The sequence below is a fragment of the Bos taurus genome, chromosome 11 (genome assembly GCF_002263795.3).
Source record: "Bos taurus isolate L1 Dominette 01449 registration number 42190680 breed Hereford chromosome 11, ARS-UCD2.0, whole genome shotgun sequence".
NCBI lineage: Eukaryota > Metazoa > Chordata > Mammalia > Artiodactyla > Bovidae > Bos > Bos taurus.
The window spans coordinates 7368442-7393315 of NC_037338.1; the positions used below are offsets into that span (position 1 = coordinate 7368442).

Consider the following 24874-nt stretch of genomic DNA (forward strand, 5'->3'; position numbering starts at 1 on the left):
TTTGTGGTAAAATGAAAAGATTTAACTGGAATGCACTCACCATGGGGTTATGGCTGGTTGTACCTAAAAGAATTTTATCTTGTGCTGATCGCTAGGTATCAGGTTCAGTGTACAACAGGCAGGAGGTTATGGAAAGCTCTCTCGTTGTCAAGGTAATGTCTCTACCTAAGATACTTTCTCCTAACGTGGTTCAGCATCCGAGGAAGTTGAATGATCAAACAGGAGCTTCTGCCAGCTCACTGAACGTGGGGAGCCCGTGACTCAGCCATACACTTTGGAAAACCTACAGGGATATGAAATACAGAATATGCATTAAATATCGTGATGGATGGGGCTGCCAGGAGAATCGCTTGGGGAAGTTTAGGGTGTTGCCAGTGAGTTAATCCTTAGGAATGAGCACCTGACTTCCTTTGGAGACATCATCGGTGTCTAGATGGGGTGGGGTGGGGAGATGAGATTGAAAGAGGAGAAGTCACAAGTTCTTTGCACAAGGAAGTTCTCATTCCTCAGAGAAAATGAGGTCAGCATTTGAGAGACAGCACCAACAACACAGGAAGCTTCGTCTCCAGATGCTGAATGCTTTGGGGGGTCACCTGCGATGCAGGAGGGCAGAGGGAAAGACGATTTGCAAGGACTGTTGGAGTCCAGAAAGGCCAGAGGGGAACAGCAGCTTCAGCTGAGCCATGGGAGACAGATAAAGTTTCCCCTGGTTTGCAGGCTGGGTTTCAGCCAAGAGAAGCCAGGGGCAGGGGTGCATAATTACACTGTGCTTTGTGGAGCAGTAATGAGACCCTGTTCGAGACTGCAGGTGTTATAATGCATTTTTAAAGAATGCATCAGGTGGGGACTTCCCTGGTGGTCCGGTGGTTACGATCCCACTCTTCCAATTCAGGGGCACAAGTTCGATACCTGGTTAGGGAACTAAGATCCCACATGCTGCCATGGTGCAGACAAAAATAGAAATGCATCAGACATATTCAGCCTTCTTCCCAGAGTCAGGCAGCCAACGATTTTAAATTGGAGAGTGGGGAATGGAACAATGCTCAGTCGTGTCCGATTCTTTGCAACCCCATGGGCTGTAGCCCACCAGGCCCCTCTGTCCATGGGATTCTCCAGAAAAGAATACTGGAGTGGGTTGCAGTTTCCTTCTCCAGCCAGTCTTCCTGACCCAGGGATTGAACTCAGGTCCGCAGCATTGCAGGCGGATTCTTTACCATCTGAGCCACCAGGGAAACCCGAGAAATGGAATAGCAGTATTTAAAGGAAGTGAGTCTTGTGGTGGCTCCAGGAAGCACTGCACAAATGAGTGATGCAGTTTGCTTGTGCAGGCTGGCAGCAGGGCAGAGGAAGCCATGGCGCCTGGGGACAGACCCCAGAGCCTGAGTGGCCCGGGGTGGGGGGGCTGTCCATGCAGAGCTGGCACCTGGGAAAGCTGTCCCTCACCCCGGGCAGCAGGTGACCGTCAGCTTCTGGCCTGGTTGTTTAGAAGCAATGGATAAATACAGCGCATCTCCGATCCACTCTCAGGAAGCAATCATGGTGTGTTGATGTGGATGAAATCTGATGTGTGGCAGGCTCTGGGTGATAGTAGGAAGCAGCAAGACTTGAAGCCAGTTCCTTCCTGGAAAAGGATAATCTTTCAGGATATTTAAGTCCTTGGGTTTGTAAGTTGCTTGTTTCTTCTCTTGTGTGCATGCTTGGCTGCTCAGTTGTATCTGACTCTTTGCAACACTATGAGCTATAGCCTGCCAGGCTCCTCTGTCCATGGGATTTCCCAGGCAAGAATACTGGGGTGGGTTGCCATTTCCTTCTCCAGGGAATCTTCCCAGATCAGGGATAGAATCTGTGTTTCCTGCATTGGCAGGTGGATTCTTTACCACTGAGCCACCAGGGAAATCCCTATGATGGCATAAGAAAGAGGAAAAGTTCCCTGAAACCTGTAAAGTGTAGGCTATAAAGGACCTTAAATGAGGAGGAAAAGAGTGAAATGGCTATTTGCTGGGATACACCCTGATTAGAAGAGTCTCTGCCTCATTCTCGTGGTTAAAATTGAAGAACTGACCCAGAGGTGGGATACCTGGATTCTGGTATCGCCTCTGGTATTTTGACTGCCTGTGGATAAGTGGGTTTAATTCTGAGTTTCTCAGAAACCCAGGGAAGGTGTCACATGGACTGTACCCTTAAGGTCTTTGCCCCCATGTCCCATCAGCTGACTTTCTTGGAGATTCTGGCTGCAGACATCACAACGAAAAGAAGCAGAGCATGTGCCCGTCTGTATGTCACTTGCTGGTTTTGTGGAAAAAAACAAACAAACAAACAAACAAATGTTCAGGAGTGAGGCATTGTTTCCAGTGCCGTGTGCTCAGTGATCCTTAGAAACATGTTTGAAAACAGGTGTGAATGCCTGTTATTTCGGAATACTTAATTAAACTATGTGAAAGACTGTAGATTTTTCAGAAACTGAGCACCAGTGTAGTCCCATCACTTCGGAAGGACAGATGTGTATGAAGTTACAGCACACACACACGCACATGCAGTGGTTGCTGCCTCTTTAAGAAAACCTGATCAGGTCTTGTGTTTCCTAAGAGGTATGTGGGTGGGCGGGGCAGGGAGGCAGGGACCAAGGGAGGACCTCAGTGACAGAGCGGGAGGATGTCTTCAGGGAAGAGACCACTATGGATGGGCAGACTGACCCCCCAAGGGGGCCTTGAAAGGTCACTGAATTCACAGCCGACACCCACAGGCTTTCTCTGTGACACAGTCCTCATCGGGCATTGGGAACACAAGCAGGGCGTGTTGAAGGGTGACCAAATCTTTTAAAATAATCTTTTAGGGTCTAAAAAATAATGTTTTAGGAGTAAGTCATATAAATAATTTTGAAGTCTCCTCTCTCTTACGTCTGAAAATAGATTTCCTGATGACACGCTTTCATCAACACTTTTTGTTTAAAGCTATTGAATGCCCGGGTTTCCCAGGTGGCTTGGTGATAAAGAATCCACCTGCCAAAGCAGGAAATGTGGGTTTGATCCCTGGGACAGGAATATTCCCTGGAGAAAGAAATGCCAACCCACTCCCGTATGCTTGCCTGGAGAATTCCATGGGCAGAGGAGCCTGGTGGGCTACAGTCTGTGGGGTCACAGAGTGGGATGTGACTTAGCAACTAAACACAACAATTAAATGTACTGTTAAAATGTGAGATAAAGAGATGCCCAGTCGCTCCCACTCATCGTCCACTTTGGAGCACAGAAGATACGCCCTTATTAGGAGGCAGGGGCTGCGTGGATGATGGGGAAGTTGGCAGGTCCTGACCTCCCTCTGCGTCTCCCACAGGTCCTGTACAACCTGTTCAAGTCTTTCTGCCAGATGAAGACCATTGAGACCGTTGACGTGTTTGCTGGCATCGCGAACTTCTTTGTCGTGGGGATCGGTGGGGTGCTGATCGGCATCTTCCTGGGCTTTATAGCGGCGTTTACCACGCGCTTCACACACAACATCCGCGTGATCGAGCCGCTCTTCGTCTTCCTGTACAGCTATTTGTCCTACATCACGGCCGAGATGTTCCATCTCTCAGGCATCATGGCGTAAGTATTTGACTCATGCACACGATGGCATTTCGTGGAATTCATGTGTTCTAAGCTATGTTTTACACGTTATGTAAAAAAAGTAGATGCTCTTGAATTCTTTTAAGAAAAAATTAAAAGTAGATTTTGCTTACTTTTTGCGTCAAAGAAATGAAAGTATGGGTCAGCCAGATTTGTACTAAAGTAATCTAGTGCTGACATGGAACAGTACTTACAAGTGACCTCTTGGGTCTCATGAAATATGACGAGAAAGTGTTGGGGCGGATGGTGAGGCACCAAGAATTTTCTGAGTCTGATGACCATTTAGTGTTGCCCAGGTCAGCTTACTCCAACAAGGTTGTTTTCCAAGCTGAGTCTGGAGTTCTGCAATTGCTTCTGTATATTCATTTGAACAACATTAGTAGTAGAAAACCTTCACTCTGTGTGATATATTCGATTTGAGGTTATAGCTTTACATCATTCAAAGCAAAACTCAATGAATAAGGCACACCATCCTGGCCTTTGAGCTGAAAGAAGTATGGTTATAAAGCAAAAGTGGATAGTTAGTTATCCACTATCCACTAGCTAGTGTGTCACTCACTAACTGATTCAGAAGGATGTTTCCAAAAAGCTCTACAAGTAGCTGAAGAATGGTTACATTTGGGTCCAATGTTAGCCTATTAGGAGGGTCACTTTGACAGAGTTTACTTGTTGGGCGTGGGTGTTTTGCAGCTTCCAAAAATAAACCTATTATATTATGGCCATAACTTGTAGAGGGCCAGTGAGAAATGCTTTGTAATAGAATGCCTTTAAAGGTTTTAATTTTGACGAATATTTATTTACAGCTTAATACATGCCAGGTTCTCTACTGGGGTCTGCTATCCATGTTTAGGGTTTGTGTTGTAAACGTGGGTCTAGTTCTTCTTGGAGTTTTCTTTTGCAGTCTGATTCCGGTGATGCTTTGAATATGGACTGTTTATTTTCTGCCCCTATCACCACTTTTGTAGCAGAAGCAGTGAGGTTCGTCTCTCTCCACAAGGAGAGTGGCACCCACTGTAATGAAAGCCATGCATTAGGAAGTCATGTGATGGTCTGTATCCCAGGGAACCTAAATAAAGCACCAAACTAATCCAGTCTGACCCAGTAACGAAAGGGGCAGCGTCTTCCTGGTGGCTATTCATGTCATTTGTATGACCTCCAGTGTCCTCACTGTTCTTTGACTCGTGTCATTGAAGGTGTCTGATCAGCTGGTGACAAGGTCTCTGCAAAGATGACAGGGCTGGGACTTTGCATCTAGTTTCCCAGCAGTGTCCTTGCAATGGTTGGTGAAAGAACCTTTAACGTGTATAACGTATATATATGAATAGAGCCTGACCCTTGTTGTTTAGTCACTCAGTCGTGTCTGACTCTATTCCAACCTCATGGACCATAACCCACCAGGCTCCCCTGTCCAGGGGATTCTCCAGGCAAGAATACTGCAGTGGGTTGCCATTTCCTTCTCCAGGGCATATTCCCAGCCCAGGGATCGAACCTGCATCTCCTGCAATGGCAGGTGGATTGCTTACCACTGAGATACCAGGGAAGCTCTCATTTTGACCCTGGGCATATGTAAAAGTTCTAGAACATCCACGGAGCTATCTAGATACACTTGTCAACTTTCCTGATGTTCAAAGCAGAAACTGGTATGGGAAGATCCTGAGTGTGAAGGGGACAGGTGAAGTGCTAACCGGGGTAGAGTCCTGGTACATCTCTGCTTAGCTGTGTCTGGGAGTTGGAGTCCACAGAACTCAGAAGGTTGGTGATGCCCCAGGTACCTGACCTTCTGCGAGGGTGGGATCAGCGCTGTACTTGCTCTGGGAACTAGGATCTTAGGGACAAATTAGGGCCACATCATGGTTCCCAAGTGTTCAGGAGAGTTTTCAATTCAGACATTAAGAGTTAGCTAGTTTCTTGTTTTCTAATTTTCTGGTACCTTCCTGCTCATTCTATGCTGGGATGAGTCATTGAAATAGGGAAGGTGCATACTCGTGTATGTCTGTGTATGTGTGTTTCAGAGTGCATTTCCACTGCTCTGGAGCTAAGGTTAATGAAAAGTTTCTAGTCTCTTAAACATGAACGTTCACATTGCCATAGCATGGGACCCCCGAGTACTGTAGCTTTATTGCTGGGGATGGAGAAGGGACTCACAGCATTGATTTTAGAAATTCGTGCCTTTGTTCATATGTTTTGAACTTTATGTTCAGAAAACTGCTCAGAGTTAATTCCCATTGTCCCTCTTACCCAAGGACACTAACAGATGCCTAATGTAATTCCTTAAATCAGATCCACAGGGATGTGAACTGAGCCGGGACTCTGTTCCCCCTTGTGAACATCACCCCTTTCTGGTCCTCACCTTGTACCTTTGTATTGCTTTGGGATCCAGCCAGTGGGATGCTGAAAACCCCCTGTCCTAAGGAGGGAATGCTTGGTTCCCATGGCAGCCAGCAGCCCGCAGGTCAATTACTGACTTCTTCTTGCTATGCTCTAAGAATTTCAGAAAATGTTCAAGTTCTCCTTTTGAGATGATGGCGGGCACCCAATATTCTTGTTTTGTTTTCATTGATTAATAATTCCTTAGTCTTTCTTCTTTAGAGGACATTTAAAATGCTTTTGGGCTTCCCTGGTGGCTTAGAAGGTAAAGAATCTGTCTGCAGTGCAGGAGACTTGGGTTCTGTCCCTGGGTGGGGGAGATCCAGTATGGCAACCCCCTCCAGTATTCTTGCCTGGAGAATCCCCATGGACAGAGGAGCCTGGCAGGTTACAGTCCATGGGGTCGCAGAGTCAGACATGACTAAGCGACTAAGCACAGCACACACAAAATATTTTTGATCTGTTGTTTCAGTGATTTTAGCAGCATTATTGCAAATAAAGTAGGAAATGTTAATGGCCACTTCCATCTTATGAATATTCATTGAATATCCTGAATATTCATTGGAAGGACTGATGCTGAAGCTGAAATGGCAACCTGATGAGAAGAGTTCACTCACTGAAAAAGACCCTGATGCTGGGAAAGACTGAGGTCAGGAGGAGAAGGGGACGACAGAGGATGAGATGGTTGGGTGGCATCACTGACTCAATGGACATGGTTTTGAACAAACTCCAGGAGATAGTGAAGGGCAGGGAACCCTGGTGGGCTGCAGTCCATGTGGTTGCAAAGAGTCAGACATGACTTGCAACTGAACAACAACAAATCTTAGGAATGAGCAAACTGAGGCCCTGGTGGGCAAAATCCTTGGCTGTAGGGTGAGGCCTGGACCCCGCATCTACAGGTATCAGGCCCACCCAGGATGTGTCCAGTAAAATAAAAGTAAAAAATGAGCACCTCTCCATGCCATTTGTTTGTTTGCTTTTGGCTGTGCTGGGTTTTCATTGCGGTGGGAGCTTAGTTGCCCATGGCAGGTGGGATCTTAATTCCCCAACAAAGGATCAAGCCTGCATCTCCTGCACTGGAAGGCAGATTCTTAACCACTAGACCACCAGGGAAATCCTCTCCATGACATTTTAAAATGAGACTTTAACAAGAATTTCCAGAGTGATAGGCTCAGGGATGAAGTCAAGTGTTGGGCTGATGTCCCTGGACTGTGGCAGTCACTGCTGGGGTGTGAAGGTCATGTTCCCTTTCCTTCCTGTTTTCCTTTGTACGAGACGGTGATTGTCATCTACTGAAAACTTGGAAAACAATAAGAAACTGTGCTTTTGCTTGCCATGTTGCAGCTTCTCTCCTGGTTCCTCTTGGTGATGGTTTGCCCACCATCTCTTCAGGATACAATTATCTGGGCCTTCTCTGATGGCTCAGGGTAAAGAATCTGCCTGCCAATGCAGGAGACACAGGTTCCATCCCTGGTCTGGGAAGATCCCCCAAGCCATGGTGCAGCTAAGCCCGTGCACCACAACTGTTGAGCCTGTGCTCTAGAGCCCGGGAGCCGCAACTACTGAAGGCTGTGTGTGCCTGGAGCTCCACAATGAAAGAAGCTGTCACAAGAGGCCTGCACACGGCTACTAGAGAGTAGCTCGTGCTCATCACAGCTAGAGAAAAGCCCACGCAGCAACAAAGACCCAGTGCAGTCAGAAAAAAATAATAAATAGATAAATATGCAAGGTAGACTCTCATTTCTAACATCATTAAGTCCAGATGAACAAAGAAACACTTGCTCTACAGAATATCAGCGATTATAAAGATCCAAAATGTAACCAGCAATGGCCTCTGGTATATAGGCTTATCTTGAAGTTTCCCAAAATACCTCACCCCTATGACCACTGCCCCAAAGAGCAGTCCCAGGGAAGGCCCTGGTGCACGTGGCATGGGCTGTGTCGTAAGAATGAGTAAGAACCCAGTTTTAACTTGAAGAGAAAATTCTTTAGACTTTGATGCTTGGAGTATTCATGAGCATGCTTTTGGAAGAGCCTCAGGGTCTAAAGGCTGCAGTTGCTGCAGATGAGGTGTCTCTTTTTCCAAGATCAGCACGGGGCATTTGTGACGGGAATTCCTCTGATGGGGGAGGTGGGGAGGGAGATGAAGTATTAAGAGGCTGTGAGCAAGGTTTTGTTTTGCTGGGTGAATCCCTGCCACACTGTAAACGCATTCGCAAAGACAGAGCATCCTGTTTACATCAATGCATTGAATCGAAGAAACCATTGAATCATGAAGAACCCACTGAATCTCAAAGAACAGTTGAGGGAAGGAGAGAGGGGACCATAACACAGGCTTCCATCTATGGCTCTGGGTCTCCTGCTCTGTTCACTGTGTCTTTGTACCTTATGTTGTCTCGGCAAATAAAAGCTTTATTTTGGGGGATGTTTTTGGTACCTTCAGTTATATCCTAGACTGATCCAAACAGACCTCGTTAAAATCTTAGGTTTTTTTTTTTTTTTTTTGATATTGAGCTTCATGAGCTGTTTGTATATTTTGGAGATTGACCCTTTGTCAGTTGCTTCATTTGCAAATGTCTTCTCCCATTCTGCGGAGAAGGCAGTGGCACCCCACTCCAATACTCTTGCCTGGAAAATCCCATGGTCGGAGGGGCCTGGTGGGCTGCCATCTATGGGGTCGATAGGAGTCGGACATGACTGAGCGACTTCACTTTCACTTTTTGCTTTCACGCATTGGAGAAGGAAATGGCAACCCACTCTAGTGTTCTTGCCTGGAGAGTCCCGGGGATGGCGGAGTCAGGTGGGCTGCAGTCTCTGGGGTCGCACAGAGTCGGACACGACTGAAGTGACTTAGCAGTCTCCCATTCTGAGGGTTTTTTGTCTCATTTATGGTTTTCTTTGCTATGTGAAAACTTTTAAGTTTAATTAGGTCCAATTTGTTTATTTTTGTTTGTATTTTCATTACTCTAGGAGGTGGGTCAGAAAAAGATCTTGCAGTGATCTATGTCAGAGAGTGTTCTTCCTGTTTTTCCTCTAAGAATTTTATATTATCCAGTCTTACATTTAGATCTTTAATCCATTTTGAGTTTATTTTTGTGTATGGTATAAGGGAGTGTTCTAATTTCATTCTTTTACATGTAACTGTTCAGTTTTCCCAGCACCACTTATTGAAGAGGCTGTCTGTTCCACTGTGTATTCTTGCCCCTTTGTCATAGATTAGATGACTATACTCCGATTAAAAAAGGAATACATATATAAGTATATAACTGAGTCAGTTTGCTATAACCAGAAACATTGTAAATCAACTTCAATTAAAAATATAAATTAAAAAAAAATCTTCTATTACTACCTCTATCACTGAATGGAGTGGAGGAGTGGGGGAGGGGAGGAAGACAGTAGAATGAGGCAGGAAATTCGTTAAATAATAGAGAAACCAATCATATCTCCCCTAATTTTCTGACCCTGTTCAATAAAAAAAGTGAAAAAGAAACAAACAAAACTGCATTATTATTTTTTAATGGTGACTCACCTACCTTTTGTTTTATTTTGTATAATTTTCCCTCACCTACATGGCAAAACTAGAAAATGCAGGGAGGAATTTTAAATTATAACCTGTTTTTTTCTAACTTTCCTGAGATGTGAAGGGCACACGTCACTGTATAAATGTAAGGTATAAAATGTGATGATTAGATAATAGGTGTGTATTGCAGAATGGTCACCACCATGAAATTAAGAGGCACATTCATCGCCTCACATAGTTCCCCATCCTGTGTGTGTGTCGTGAGGACTTCCAAGTGCACCATGCAGCACCATTAACTGCCCGAATGTACCATCCTGTGCAGGATGGCCCAGTCACCACACGGCCCCTTAGATCCCAGAAGTTCTTATCTTATAACTGGAAATGTGTAGCCTGTGATCCATTTTCCCCTTTCCCCTTGCACCCTCTCCAAACCTCTGGCAATCACCAGCTGACACTGTTTCTGTGACTTTGCTCTTTTTTTTTTTTTTTTTTTAAGATTCGAGATGTGAGTGAAATAATATTCTATTTTCCTAAAGTGTGTAAATTCACCCAAAATACTGTTTTTTATTTTTAAAAAATGGCAAAAGGAGAAGGGAGCATCAGAGGATGATATAGTTAGATAGCATTGCTGATTCAGTGGCCATGAACTTGATCAAACACTTGGAGACAGGGGGATAGAGGAGCCTGGGGTGGTACCGTCCATGGGGTCGCAAAGAGTTGGACACGACTTAGCAACTGAGCAACAGAAACAGCAAAGTGTAAGTGATTTGGGAAATTATTTTCACTTGTTTTGATGGTTTAGACTTAATGAACTCATTCCAGCTGGCGAGCTCCAGCGTTTGCTTGGCTTTTTTTGGAGGAGGAAGAAAACTGGTGGGCTGTCACTGTTTTTTCCCTTGGGTGTTGTCCAGTACTATGGTCATCGGCCAAATGTGGCTTTTGAGCACTTAAAATGTAGTCATTCTAACTTGAGGTGGGCTCTAAGTATAAAATATACACCAGATTTTTAAGATTTAGTCGAAAGAGACTGTAGAGTATCTCATTAATGCTTTTTATATTGCTCATTTGCATGTTGAAATGAAAATGTGTTAGATCTGTTGGATTAAATAAATACATTATGAAAGTTGCCTTCACTGGTTTATTTTTATGTTTTTAACAGTGACCACTAGGAAATTGAAGATTACTTATGTTGCTTGTATCCCATCTCTGTTAGCTTTGTTGCATAGCATTCATTTATTTTTTTTTTTTTTTGCGTTTAGAGATTTTATTACATATTCTTTTTAAAATGTATTTATTTATTTTAAATGGAAGATAATTACTTTACAATACTGTGATGGTTTTGGCCATACATCAGTATGAGTCAGTCATAGGCATATACGGGCTTCCTTGGTGGCTCAGCTGGTAAAGAATCTGCCTGCTATGTGGGAGACGTGGGTTCGATCCCTGGGTTGGGAAGATCCCCTGGAGAAGGGAACGGCTACCCACTCTAGTATTCTGACCTGGAGAACTCCATGGACTGTATAGTCCATGGGGTCACAAAGAGTCAGACACAACTAAGCGACTTTGACAAGGCATACGTGTGTCCCCCCATCTGCAGCACAGGAGACACAGAGGTACAGGGCAGACTTTTGGATTCAGTGGGAGGAGGAGAGGTGGGGTGATTTGAGAGAATGGCACTGGAACATATACATTACCAGTGTTAGCTTTGCTACTTGGATATTTAAAGATTTGTTGAAATGTGTTTTCTTCCCTTTGATAAAGTAAAAGAAAAAAAATGAGGGTGTGAAAAAAATGGGGAAAATAGAGCTGGTGTGCAATTTCTCCATCAATGGGAACAGTGTGGTTTATAAAGAACCTTTATTTCAGAACAGGGAGATCAGAAAGGAAGGGGAAGATCACTGAAGGGAGAGTGGAGGGGTCTTCTGAGGCAGCTTGAGATTATTAAGAAGTCAAATTTAAGCCACCATAAAAAATGAAAACTGCTGCCCCAAACCTGCATTTAGGGGTTTTGCTATGCTGTTGTTCAGTCGCTCAGTCATGTCCGACTCTTTCGACCTCATGGACTACAGCACACCAGGCTCCCCCGTCCTTCGCTACTAGAGAAGAGAATGGCAGACCACCCTAGCATTCATGCCTCAAGAACCCCGTGAACGGTATGAGGAGGGGTTTTGATATAAAGACCTTCAACATCTGGCTCAGTGGTGGGATTCTCTCTGAGGAAAAGTTGTCATTCCTACAAGCATGGGCTTCCCAGGTAGCCCAGTGGTAAAGAATATACTTGCTAATGCAGAAGACATAATGAGACCCAGGTTTGATCCCTGGGTTGAAAAGATCCCCTGGAGGAGGGTAAGGCAACCTACCTCCTACCTCCAGTCTGGAAAATTCCATGGACAGAGGAGCCTGGGGGGCAATAGTCCATGGGGTTGCAAAAAAGTCAGACACAACTGAGCATGCACACACACACACCCACACACACACACACAAAATACAGGGATGAACAAAATCCTTGTAAAACAGATTCCCTATGTTTGGAGATGTCATATTTTTTATGAACTAAAATTGCAAACTTATCCGATATGTAATATTCAGAATAATACATTTTCTCACCCCATTTTCTTAGAGGTAAAACAACCCTTCAAGCACTATTTTAATCTCTCTTTTTGTCTGTGTTTGATCTGCAGACTAAGATCAATAGCAACTATATATTTTGGTCTGTATGGGAAATGCAGTCCGTGAAATTTCAATTATATGAGTCCTATGTGGTTCAATTACACAGTTTGTAATTAGGTGTTTTAAGGTATGTTAAGAATGCAAGAAATAGTATATGGGGTATTTATAGTAGTAGTTAAAAAACAGAAAACAAAAATTTAAAATAGCTGCCGTAATAAATGCTCCCAGAGAGCATTTTCTTTTGTGAACAATATTTTACAGATTTCTATTTAAGTCCAAATGAATAAAGCGATATAATTTGGGACCTTTCTCACCCAAGGTTTGTGGTGGCTTCTGAAGTGGGTCATTTTCAAGGAGTCTTATTCCAGGTAGACTCAAAAAAGATTTGATTTTGGTGGAGGCAAAAACAAAACAAAAAAACCTAAGTAAAATAAAGTACCCCATTGTTGCGGATGATCAGGGATCGATTTTTAAAGCTACTCAGTCTCTCCCCGTCTCCTAAGATGTTTTTGGAATCTTGTGTTTTAGTTGTGCTGAAGGAAAAATAATTTTAGTTTATATGAAACACAAACAGAAAAGTTAAATTTCTGAGGAAGAATCAGTACCATGTTATAGTCAATCCAGTAAATGCTGTATTTAAGCAGCTTGTGAAAACCCATTCATTACCTTCTCAGAATGACATTTACCTAAAAGACCGACTGTGGGTAATTTTTTGGTTATTCTTTAGGACCAATCCGCCACTGCTCTTAGTGAGTGCAGCTAATCGAGAGAGTTTTAGGCTGGGTTTAGAATTCTTAGACAGGAAAATATCTAGTGTTTTCCTGGTAAATTTAAGTTTCATGAAACAGTAACAGTTTGTTGAATTAAGAACTCTTTCCCTGAGATCTATTGGATGGATATTTTCGCATAGTGAAAGGAAAGTTTGCCATAGTGAAAGAGTAGAGGACAGAGGAGCCTGGCGTGCTGCAGTCCATGGTGTCACCAACAGTCGGACATGACTGAATGACCTAACAATTTTCACACAACTGGATAATACTGATTGTGCCATCCCTTTGCTTTTCCAACTGTTTCTTGTCTTGTCTTTACCTGAAAATGATTATATTGCTTCAGGTCTATGCTTCATGGAAATTTTAGAAAATAACTTGATTTGTTGATCAAGTCATCACTGGATGGCTCTTGGTCTAGAGCTTAACAAATTTTTTTTTTTTTTCCGGCTGTGCTGAGTCTTCTTGCGTGGGCTTTCTCTAGTGCTGCGATCGGGAACGCCTCTCTAGTTGTGCACAAGCTTCTCGTTGCGGTGGCTTCTCTTGTTGCAGAGCACGGGCTCCAGGGCACACAGGCTTCAGTGGCTGGGATTCCCAGGCTCTAGAGCACATGCTCAGTAGTTGTGGTGCATGGGCTTAGTTGCCCCGAGGCATTTGGGATCTTCCCTGATCAGAGATCAAATCCGCATCTCCCGCATTAGCAGGTGAATTCTTTCCCACTGAGCCACGAGGGAAGCCCTAGAGCTTACAATTTAAAGTTGCATTTTCCTCTTTCAAACTCTCGAGTCTGAGACTTGCTATAAGTCTATGTAGGCCAAGGTGCAAAACAAGGTTATAGTCAGAAATGTAAATATGATATAATTGCTGAGAAATAATTCCCATTTCTGTTTTCAGAAAACTCATAGTGAAACGCAGTGTACAGGGACCACTCACTTCACACTTTTGACTATGACAGGTTTGAACACATGATTAAAGTCACATTTTCATTCCTTTCACGAGAGCGTTAGAGCAGGGAATTCAGCTATGGGTGCAGATCCAGCTTCCAAAACCAGTTGTTGTTTACTTGCTAAGTCATGTCTGACTCTTTGAAAGCCCACGGACCTCAGCCTACCAGGCTCCTTTATTCATGGGATTTCCCAGGCAAGAATACTGGAGTGGGTTGCCATTTTCTCCTCCACGGATCTTCCCGACCCAGGGATCAAACCTGTGTCTCCTGCATTGGCAGGCAGATTCTTTACTGCTGAGCCATCAAAGAAACTCTGTAAGCAGAAGCCCAGCTGAAACAATAGAAGGAGGCTCTGGGTTAGTAAAGTGAAAGTGTTAGTTACTAAGTCTTGTCTGACTCTTTGCGACCCTATGGACTGTAGCCCACCAGGCTCCTCTGTCCATGAAATTCTCCAGGCAAGAATACTGGAGTGGGTTGTCGTTCCCTACTCCAGGGGATCTTCCCTGACCCAGGGATTCAACCTGGGTCTCTCGCACATGCAGAGAGATTTTTTACCTTTTGAGCTATCAGGCAAACTCCAAATCAAACCAGATTCCACCATAAAGGGGGAATGTATTGGCTCATATAAATAAATTCTTGTAGGTCTGGCCTTCGTGTGATGGTAACAGGACTCCAGGTCACCTGGCCACCTGGACCTTCTTTCTCTTTCAGTTTTGTCTTTCTCCGTGTGATGACTACCTTCTCATCAAACAAAGGTCACAGATACATTGGGCTTTCTGTCTCTAAAACCTCGTCCCTATCAACAGAGATCTACCCTGCCAGCCCCAGGCAGAAGAAATTGTGAAGGAAGGACTGTGATTGGCCCAGGGATTTGGAGAACTGTGATTGTATCAGCCTGTGTCTCATGACCAGCTGACGGGATGGTCATGAGACACAGGCTGATACAATCACAGTTCTCCAAATCCCTGGGCCAATCACAGTCCTTCCTTCACAATTTCTTCTGCCTGGGGCTGCCATCTATGGGGTCGCACAGGGTCGGACACGACTGAAGCGACTTAGCAGCAGCAGCAGCAGAAGCAAGCAGTGAGAGTAAACTCACTGGGAGAGATGGCCGTCTCCACCTGTGTCGATTATACGTCATTAAGGGAAAGTCGATCCTTGATAATAAAACATATAAATAATACAGTGGGGGTGGGGCTGGTGGTGCCAAGTTGAAGCCTCAGTGATGAAGAGAAGGGCATTCTGGGGAGAGAGAGAAGGCCCCCAGGTGAAGTGACCACCTACACGTAAGAACTGAGTCTAGGGTTGTAAGAGAGGTACATGCCTACTTTTCCTTTTTCTTGAAGGGCAGTTGATTTGCAATGCTGTGTTAGTTTCTGCTGTACAATGAAGTGACTCAGTTATACATATATGCATATTTCAGTTATATATATATATTTCTTTTCAGATTCTTTTCCATTATGGTTTACTACAGGATATTGAATATAGTTCCCTGTGCTCAGTCAGACCTTGTTATTTATCCATTCTATATATGATAGTTTGCATCTGGTAATCCCAAACTCTTCGTATGATCATCTCTAGATCCATCCATGTTTCTGCAGATGGCATTAGTTCATTCTTTTTTGTGGCTGAGCAGTATTCCATTATATATATGGACAACAGCTTATTTATCCATTCCTCTGTTGATGGACACTTAGGTTGCTTCCATATCTAAGCTATTTAGTAGTCCAGCTTAATCATATACAATAGGACCTGGCTGTTTATCCATCCTATATATAAAATCTTGCATCTGCTAATCCCAAACTCCCACTCTGTTCTTTCCCCACCCCCAGCAGATGCCTAGTCTTGGCCTATGTTGTTCTGTAGACACTCGGGAGCCTTTGGAAACTGTAAGCAGGGAGGTGACTCGCTCTGATTTTGCTCTCTAGTGGATCCATGATTGGAGAGCTTCTAAACCCTTTTACACCATCCCTCAGGACTGATAATGTTTGAATAGTCCTCTGCGTAAAATCAAAGCTGTGGCTTTTCCAGTAGTCATGTATGGATGTGAGAGATGGAACATAAAGAAGGCTGAGCACTGAAGAAGAACTGATGTTTTCAAATTGTGGTGCTGGAAAAAACTCTTGAGAGTCCCCTGGATTGCAAGGAGATCAAACCAATCAATCCTAAAGGAAATCAAACCTGAATACTCATTGGAAGGACTGATGCTGAAGCTGAAGCTCCAGTACATTGGCCACCTGATGTGAAGAGCCAACTCATTGGAAAAGACCCTGAAGCTGGGAAAGACTGAGGGCAGGAGGAGAAGGGGGCTGCAGAGGGTAAGATGGTTAGATAGCATCACTGACTCAATGGACATGAATTTGAGCAAACTCCAGGAGATAGTGAAGGACAGGGGAGCCTGACGACTGAACAACAACAACTGCGGTGGCAGCTGGAAGGCAGGGCTGCAGGCTTGCTGGATGCCTAGAGACAAGGAGTCTGTCCAGGCAGGAGCGTGGGAGTGTGTGTCCAGCAGCAGAGCAAAGGTGCCTGCATACTAGTCTAGGCAAGAGAAGGTGGGAATGTACACCCAGATGCAGATAATGAATATTGTGAGAAGGGAAGGGAAAACAGGTGGCAAAGCGTAATTAAATCCACAGCAGTCCTCACATCTCATGTTAGCCCTTGTTTTCACTCTCCAATAGATCTTTAAATAACAGGATTCAAGTGTCAGCTCTTTTTCTCTTTCATTCTTCCTCATCTGAACCTTCTTCCTGGGCTCCCTTGGTTTCTTCAAACTTTGATGTATTTTGGAATCACCTGAGAAGGTTGCTATGGATACAGAATCCCTGGGCCCCACCAGAGATTCCGAGTCTATACGTCTCAGATGGAGGTCTTAGTATTTGCATTTTTCCAAGGACTACTCAGAATCATGTGGTCTACAAACTACACTTTTAGAAATACTTCTCGGCTACTACTGTGATGAGCAGGAAGACTTCCAGAAGGTGGCAGCCTCCCATGAGGGTCTCAGTGCTTCCAGGTTAAATCCTGGGAACACTCTGCCTATTCACTGGTGCAGGGTTGTCACATAGCAGCTGATTCTCACACCTGTCTACAACCCTCTCCCAATGTCCACCAGGTGTTCTCCAGCTGGAAAACTTGAATTCCATCATTGTGATCTTGGTCCAGTCTTCCTGTCACTCATGCCTACATCAGCAGTCCTCAACTAGAGTCCGTGGACACTGTGGGTCCCTTGATGCCTTGTATTTAATATCATACTTTTGACAATGAGCTGTGGCCTCTTATGTGTTTTTGCACAAAATCATGATGGCTTTGTGTGTGTTAAGTCGCTGCAATCGTCTCTGACTCTCTGCGAGCCTATGGACCGTGGCCTGCCAGGCTCCTCTGTCCGTGGGATTTTCCAGGCAAGAATACTGGAGCAGGTTGCCATTTCCTCCTCCAGGAGATCTTCTCGACCCAGGGACCAAACTTTAGGAGCCAGAAAATGAACTATAAATAATAGTTGAATTGAACACATCCAAAGGAGAAAAATACAAAAGATGTGGAAAATCCATGAAATGGACAAGACTTCATGAATAACCAAGCATCTATAGTTGCTGGAATTTATTTCATTTTGGAAATTTTAAGAAAGGTGGTTCAGTTTTTGTGGTTGGATATTTCTTTGCAAAACTTTTTTTTTTTTCCATTTTCTCATGTGTCAAACTCACTCTCTCTGGGTTGTCAGGTTTACTGGAAGAGGCGATCCGTTATATAGTAATCCGTGCCCTGGAATAATTAATTTACCTCACATGAGTGAGTACTTTATTCTGAGAACATGCAGTGTACCCTGAGTCACCGCAGACCTGGCTTTAATCAGTGCAGAGAAAGCTTGTTAATTGTCCTTCGTTTTTGCTAATGCTCGGCTCTGATTAGTGGAGCAGGCTTTTATGTTTGATGAAGACTTTATGGAGAATATGCAGCTGTTGTTTGGGCTGTCTTTTCCTGGAACTGAATCCATACATTTTAAGATCACACACAGGCATGGCATGGACACCAAAGACTTTTGCAACATCCTTTCTATCCGTTCAATTCTAATTCTAAACAGTTCAATTCTAAACAGGTCTCCCAATGTTGCAATTGAAATGAGAGAATTGATCACTCTTGAAAAACATAAAAGCGCTTGTATTCATAAAGTGAATGAACTGAGTCATGGCTACACAGTATGTAGGTAAACACAGACAAGGTGTGTACGTATTTTATCTTCACAACCAGAAGTCTGCCTTCTCCGCCCACTGTCTGTATGGATGCCTTTCTCTTTGGTTGTACAGTTGCCAGCTGCCTAGTGAAGGATTCTGGGTCTCCATTAAGCTAGACTCAGCCAGCAGCTTCCTGGTGGCTCAGATGAAAGAATCCACCTGCAAGGCAGAAGGTCTGGGTTGATCCCTGGGTTGGGGAGATCCCCTGGAGAAGGAAATGGCAATCCAGTCCAATATTCTTGCCTGGGAAATTCCATGGACAGAGGAGCCTGCCGGGCTACAGTCCATGGGGCCATAAAGAGTTGGACACGCCTGCGTGGCTAACACTTTCACTTTCAGCCAGCAGCAGGTGAGCATACGCGTGGTAGCACTGCGTGCAGGGAGCCACGGTGGAGGAAGAAGGCCAACCCCGGCTTGGACAGCCTGCGTGCTGGTGGAAAGGAAGCGAACATTGTTTCATTGACCATCCAGGGTGGAGGCATGGAGTACAGTAAGGAAAAAAGTGTTGGCTGGAGTTTTCTAGTCAGAAAATAGTCCAATGACAGATTATCAAAATAGAAAGTCTGTTTTCTCCCTGATGATTGTTGAGACAGTATTAGCTGGCCTGAAATTTTTCTATACTGCATTGAGAGTGGGACAGTGATGAAGAAAAAAAATCTCAACTGCTGGTGAATCCAAAAACCACTAATTGTGCTTTAGCTTCTCCATCTCTAAATTGGTGATAATATGTTAAACCCTAATATGGGTTTAACAAAGCAGAGGGCACTGGTGAATTCTATACGTACCTTCCCTCCATGTAGTCCCATGGAATAGAACCTAAGACCTGTTCAAAGGTGGACCTGTTTGGGGAGATTATATGGACCAAGTGCTGCAGTAGATTTTGAAAACCAACAACCATTGTGGGAAAGAAGGTGACTCTAGTCTTTAGGTCGTGCCCATCCAGATCTGTCCTGCATGTGTACTTATGATTTCTTTCTGAAATACAGATCTGTTGATGATACTCCACCATTCCCATGAATAAGGCATCCTTGGATCCATGTTGTCATTGGCTGAGAATACATTAACGAGGTTCCAGGCACGGTGATAAGCATTGATGACACTGTTTCCCCCACGAAGCTTCCAGTTGGGTTGTGGAGATAAACTTTAATTATATGGTTGAAGATATAATCTCGTATTTTCCCCTTCAGCCTATAGAATAGGCTCTTAAGCATCACATATTCAGTATAAGAGTGTCACGTGTCGTCGTTGTTCAGTCACTAAGTCATGTCTGACTCTGCGACCCCATGGACTGCAGCACACTAGGCTTCCCTGTTCTTCACCGTCTCCCAGAGTTGGCTCAAACTCATGTCCATTGAGTCAGTGATGCTATCAAAACATCTCATCCTCTGTTGCTGCCTTCTCCTTCTGCCTTCAATCTTGCCCAGCATCGGGGTCTTTACCGATGATTTGGCTTTCTGCATCAGGTGGCTAAAGAATTGGCGCTTCAGCTTCCGTATCAGTCCTTCCAATGAGTACTCAGGGTTGATTTCCTTTATGATTGATTGGTTTGATCTCTGCTGTCCAAGGGACTCTCAAGAGTTTACTCCAGCACCACAGTTCAAAAGCATCAATTCTTCTGTGCTCAGCCTTCTTTGTGGTCCAACTCTCACATCTGTACATGAGTACTGGGAAAACCATAGCTTTGACTGTAGGGATCTTTGTCTCTGCTTTTTATTACACTGTCTAGGTATGTCATGTGTGTGCCTCCCTAATTAGAGGGAAACTAGTGCTGCAGTCCATGGGGTTGCAGAGAGTCAGATACGACTGAGCAACTGAACAACAACGCTCATTTGTAGTTTTGTGTACATAGGGTGTTATTGAAGGGGAGGTGGTTTGACTGGCTTAGTGCACCCTGTGGCAAAAAAAGATCCCTCTTTGCAGTGCAATACCTCCTGGCCTTTGTTTGAGAGGTCGTGTGCATTGACCTGTACATGACAGACTAGAACGTGACCCTTGGAACACTCGTCCCCAGCCTGAACAGTGCGTCCACATCATGAAGATGCCCACGTTTCCCAAACAAGGGCGCCGTGGGCTCTGGGTCCCTGGAACCTACCGAGGCTGTTTCTCACCCTGGAGGATCGTATCTGTGCTGGTGGAGGCAGCGTAGAGTTACAGGGAGGTGTCTGGCAGACAGAAGCCTCACTCGGTGTCATGTTAAGGACACAAAGCAATGGAAAATGATCCTGTGAACATTCATGTAAAATTCATGTATTTCTTTTATTCCTACAGCAAAGCTGTAGTTTTCAATAATTTCTGCATAGAAATTTTTGTTAAATCGCTCCCTGAATGAACTAAAGATTACTCTTCGCCTGTGTGGTTTATATTTTTCCCAGTGAATGAATGTGAGGATGATCTTAGAGGGGAATAAATAACATGTTTACAAAAAAACTCTCGTTAACCTTTCAAAACTCACTTCTTGAATGATAAAGAAAAAATCCAAATCCAAGTGGTACTGAGGGAAATAGGGTTAGTATGAGACAAGTAGGAGCTTCAATACTCCATTGTTATTTAGTCTCTAATTCGTGTCCTACTCTTTGCAAGCCTATGGACCGTCGTCTGCCGTTGTCCTCTGTCTATGGGATTTCCCGGGCAGAATACTGGAGCGGGTTGCCATTCCCTTCTCCAGAGAATCTTTCCGACCTAGAGATGGAACTCCACATCTTCTTCATTGCCAGGTGTACTCTTTACCGCTGAGGCACTGGTGGGTTCTTCAATTCTGTAGCTGATGGCTTATTAGTAAAAATAAAAGTGATTGGATACTTAGGTTGCTTCCACATCTTGGCTGTTGTAAAGAGTGCTGCAGTGAACACTCAGGTGTATCTTTTTGACATGTGGTTTTCTCTCGATATATGCCTGGGAGTAGGATTGCTGGATCATACGGCCACTCTATTGTTAGTTTTTTGAGGCACCTCCTTACTGTTGTCCATAGTGGCTGTGCCGATTTACTTCCCAGTGACAGGGTGGGAGTGTTTGTTTTTGTCCACACCCTCTCCAGCATTTATTGTTTGTAAATTTTTGGATGATATCCATTCTGATTGATGTGAGATGATAACTTGATTGTAGTTTAGATTTGCATTTCTCTAGTAAGTAGTAATGTTGAGCATCTTTTCATGTGCCTCTTGGCCATCTTTATGTTTTATTTACTCCAATAAAAAACTTTAAAAAATTCTGTACAACCAACAAGGACCTACTGTATAACACAGGGAACTCTGCGCAATATTATGTAACAACCTAAATGGGAAGAGAATTTGAAAAAGAATAAATACACATATATGTATAACTGAATCACCTTGCTGTACACCTGAAACGCACACCACAATGTTCATTAACTATACTCCAATATGGAATAGAAAGTTAAGAACACAGAGGTCAAGAGGAAGGAGCATAAAGAGCTCTGTGGGCCCAGAGTTTTGGAAATGTGGGGAAAACAAGCAAAACAGTTTCCTTCCTTTTGGAATTTTCAGAGCCTATGAATACATTTTGAATTTCCCAGAAGTGAATATAGTAGATAAGCATTGGGTTGGTCCAAAAGTTCTTTCAGATTTTTTCCATGAGATGTTAATGGAAAAACTTGAACAAAGTTTTGGGCTAACCCAATAGAAATGAGAACCAGAAGTAAGGCATTAGAGTCACAGTGAATGAGTAGGTCCAGGAGATTCAGGATGAGGGACAGAAGATGACTGGTGAGCAGACAAATGGTGAGGGGCACTCAGGATGTGCAGGGAGAAGTCCAGTGTGACCACAGTTTCAAATTTAGGATTTTAGGCAATAGTGCAGCATTTGGGGCTCTAGAGGAAAAAAGAAGATGGAACTGGCTTTATAGGAAGATAATGGGTTTTGAATTTTTTAGGAGCTTGTTTTATTTTTGATGCTGGCAGACTAGCTGATGTACTGATGTCCACATCCAGAGACTAGAAAGCTGGGCAGAGCCAAGTTGGAGCCTTGGATATTGATGAAGACTTCCAGGAACAGTAGGGTTTCCAAGGATGCAAATTATAGTCACTTATAAAAATCAATCAATGATGTAGTGGTGGGCAGAAGGGTAGAGCCAGCCTAGTCAGCTACCTGCTGACTCATATTCTGATTGGGACCATTATCCTGTTTAAACAGAAGCTAATCTTTTCTTGCAGAATCACGGCTTGTGCGATGACCATGAATAAGTACGTGGAAGAGAACGTGTCTCAGAAATCCTACACGACCATCAAGTATTTCATGAAAATGCTAAGCAGTGTCAGCGAGACCCTGATCTTCATCTTCATGGGCGTGTCCACAGTGGGGAAGAACCACGAGTGGAACTGGGCCTTTGTCTGCTTCACCCTGGCCTTCTGCCTGATCTGGAGGGCACTGGGTAATGAGCACGTGTCTCCTCCATGGGCCTAGGAATCTGGCATTGGAGGACTGGTCCCTCCTTCTTTCCCTCTGCTTTGTGGTTGCTCTTGTTACTTCCCTTCATCTTAGGTTCTTGTCTTTCTTATCTCCTTCCTCCAGCTCCTCCTCTTCCTCCTTGTTCTCCATGTCCTCCTCCTCCTCCTTTTCCTGCATCCTGACATATTTTTTTTCTTCCTGGAGTATTTTTATGGCTTTTACTTTAAGTGGAATTAACCTCTCTTGGTGTCTCTGACTCCATGTTCTCACTCACTGTCTTGGAACAACACAGGGCCCAGAACCCAGTGATGTGAGCCAGGATGGTAGGAAAGGGCTTCTTCTGAAATACAGTAGATGTTCTGTGTATGAACTAATTTGGTTCAAAGAGCATGGTCATACGTCCAATTTGTTAGTAAGTTTGACAAAGTTAGCCTAGGTACCCAACTAACACAATCGGCTATATAGTACTCTCCTATAATAGGTTTATGATACTTTGCACACAAACAGTACTAATAAAAAACTAACACAAAAAATAAAGAATAGATTTTTAATCTTACTCTACCTTGAAAAGTACGGTGGTGATAATACAGCAGCTGGCATCCAGGGGCTCGCATCGAGTGAACAGGCACGAAGAGTTACTTCCTGGAGGAGGGAGAGGAGGTGAGAGATGGTAGAGCTGAAAGATCGTCAGCAACAGGAGACGAAGGGCGAGCTGCAACTTCACTCATGCCTGACATTGACTGCACGTGTTCTGGTTCCTTACTGTGTTCAATTCTATGTACCCTCTTGCAAAAATGATCCTGAAACTTCTAGGTAGTAGCTCTTTTTATCTCGTCATAGATGACATCCTGGGCTTAAAATGAAGATATTACACTAACTGTACTCTACAGAGTTGTTGTTCAGTCGCTCAGTCGTGTCTGACTCTTTGCGACTGCATTGACTGTAGCCTGGCAGGCTTCTCTGTCCATGGGATTTCCCAGGCAAGAATACTGGAGTGGGTTGCCATTTCTTCCTCCAAGGGATCTTCCCAGTCAGGGATTGAAACCACATCTCCTGCATTAGCAGGCAGATTTTTTTTTTTAACCACTGAGCCACCTGGGAAGCCCAGTCTGTAGAGTGCTATATAGTAAAGTACAAAACCCCCGCCACTTGTAGAGAATGCACAAACTTGACAAGTCACAGTGTAAGCCGGACAAGTGAACTCGTTTATGTGGTTAGACATGGAACAGATGTTCACACCTTTGAAAGTTCGACACTTGAAAGTTCCTGTGTTGGGGACTTAACTGTTCTTTGCCCTGAAACAGAAAACTCACCTTCCTGTTCCCGTGTCCTGGCCTGACGCATTCCATTCCCCTCGATTTTGTTTGCCTTCTCAGGGGTCTTCGTCCTGACTCAGGTCATTAACTGGTTCCGGACAATTCCCCTGACCTTCAAGGACCAGTTCATCATTGCCTACGGGGGGCTCCGGGGGGCCATCTGCTTCGCGCTGGTGTTTCTCCTTCCGTCCTCAGTGTTCCCCCGGAAGAAGTTGTTCATCACGGCAGCAATCGTGGTCATATTCTTCACTGTCTTCATCCTGGTGAGTAGAGCTCTGTCTCCCAGCAAAGTCCCTCCTTTTACCAGGAGGAAAAAGGGTCACTTGGAGGGTCACCTTGAACTTCTCTCATAGGATGCCATGTTGCTGAGGTGTCTTGAGGCTTTGGTGGGCTTCCCCGGTGGCTCAGTGGTAAAGAACTCACCTGCCAATGCAGGAGATATGGATTCAATCCTTGGACTGGGAACATCCCCTGGGGGAGAAAATGGCAACCCACTCCTCCAGTATTCTTGCCTGGAGAATCCCATGGACAGAGGAGCCTGGTGGGCTATGAAGAAGAAATGAAAGTTGCTCAGTCCTGTCCAACTCTTTGTGACCCCATGAATAGTCCATGGAATTCTCCAGGCCTATAGTCTGTGGGAGTTGGACATAACTTAGTGACTGAACAACAGCAACAACTTGAGGCTCGGTCATTAGGACAGGAGAGAGACAGTATTTCATCAGGTCGCTGGATTGTGCAGCAGTCTCAGAGAGTCCAGTTTGGTCACTTGGCCAGCACAGAAGAATTACTATTTAAGGAAACAGCTGTGTGAGCTGAGCTTCCTCTTGGAAACTTATTAACCGCCCTTGCTAATCCTTGGCATTTGTCTTCCTCTCTGACCTCCTAAAGGTGCGTGTTAATGCTAGCTGTGCTCTGACCTTCCAGCAGCTCTGGGATGTAGGTTCACTGTAGAGCTGTGCATGGAACGGAGGGAGGGGTGAGTGCAAGTTTAACATGGGGAGGGGCAGAGAGTGTGGTAGGAGGGCATGGGCCTGAGTCAGGATTCTGACT

At 44.4% G+C, this 24874-nt stretch overlaps 1 protein-coding gene across 1 annotated transcript in view; it reads left to right on the forward strand.

The window, feature by feature from the left end:
• Positions 1-24874, forward strand: part of SLC9A2 (solute carrier family 9 member A2) — a 91398-nt gene that overhangs the window by 32953 nt on the left and 33571 nt on the right. Inside the window, exons 3-5 of the mRNA XM_002691185.7 lie at positions 3331-3581; positions 22274-22491; positions 23885-24087. Of these exons, the coding sequence (XP_002691231.3) occupies positions 3331-3581; positions 22274-22491; positions 23885-24087 (672 nt within the window). The remainder of the gene's footprint in view (positions 1-3330; positions 3582-22273; positions 22492-23884; positions 24088-24874) is intronic.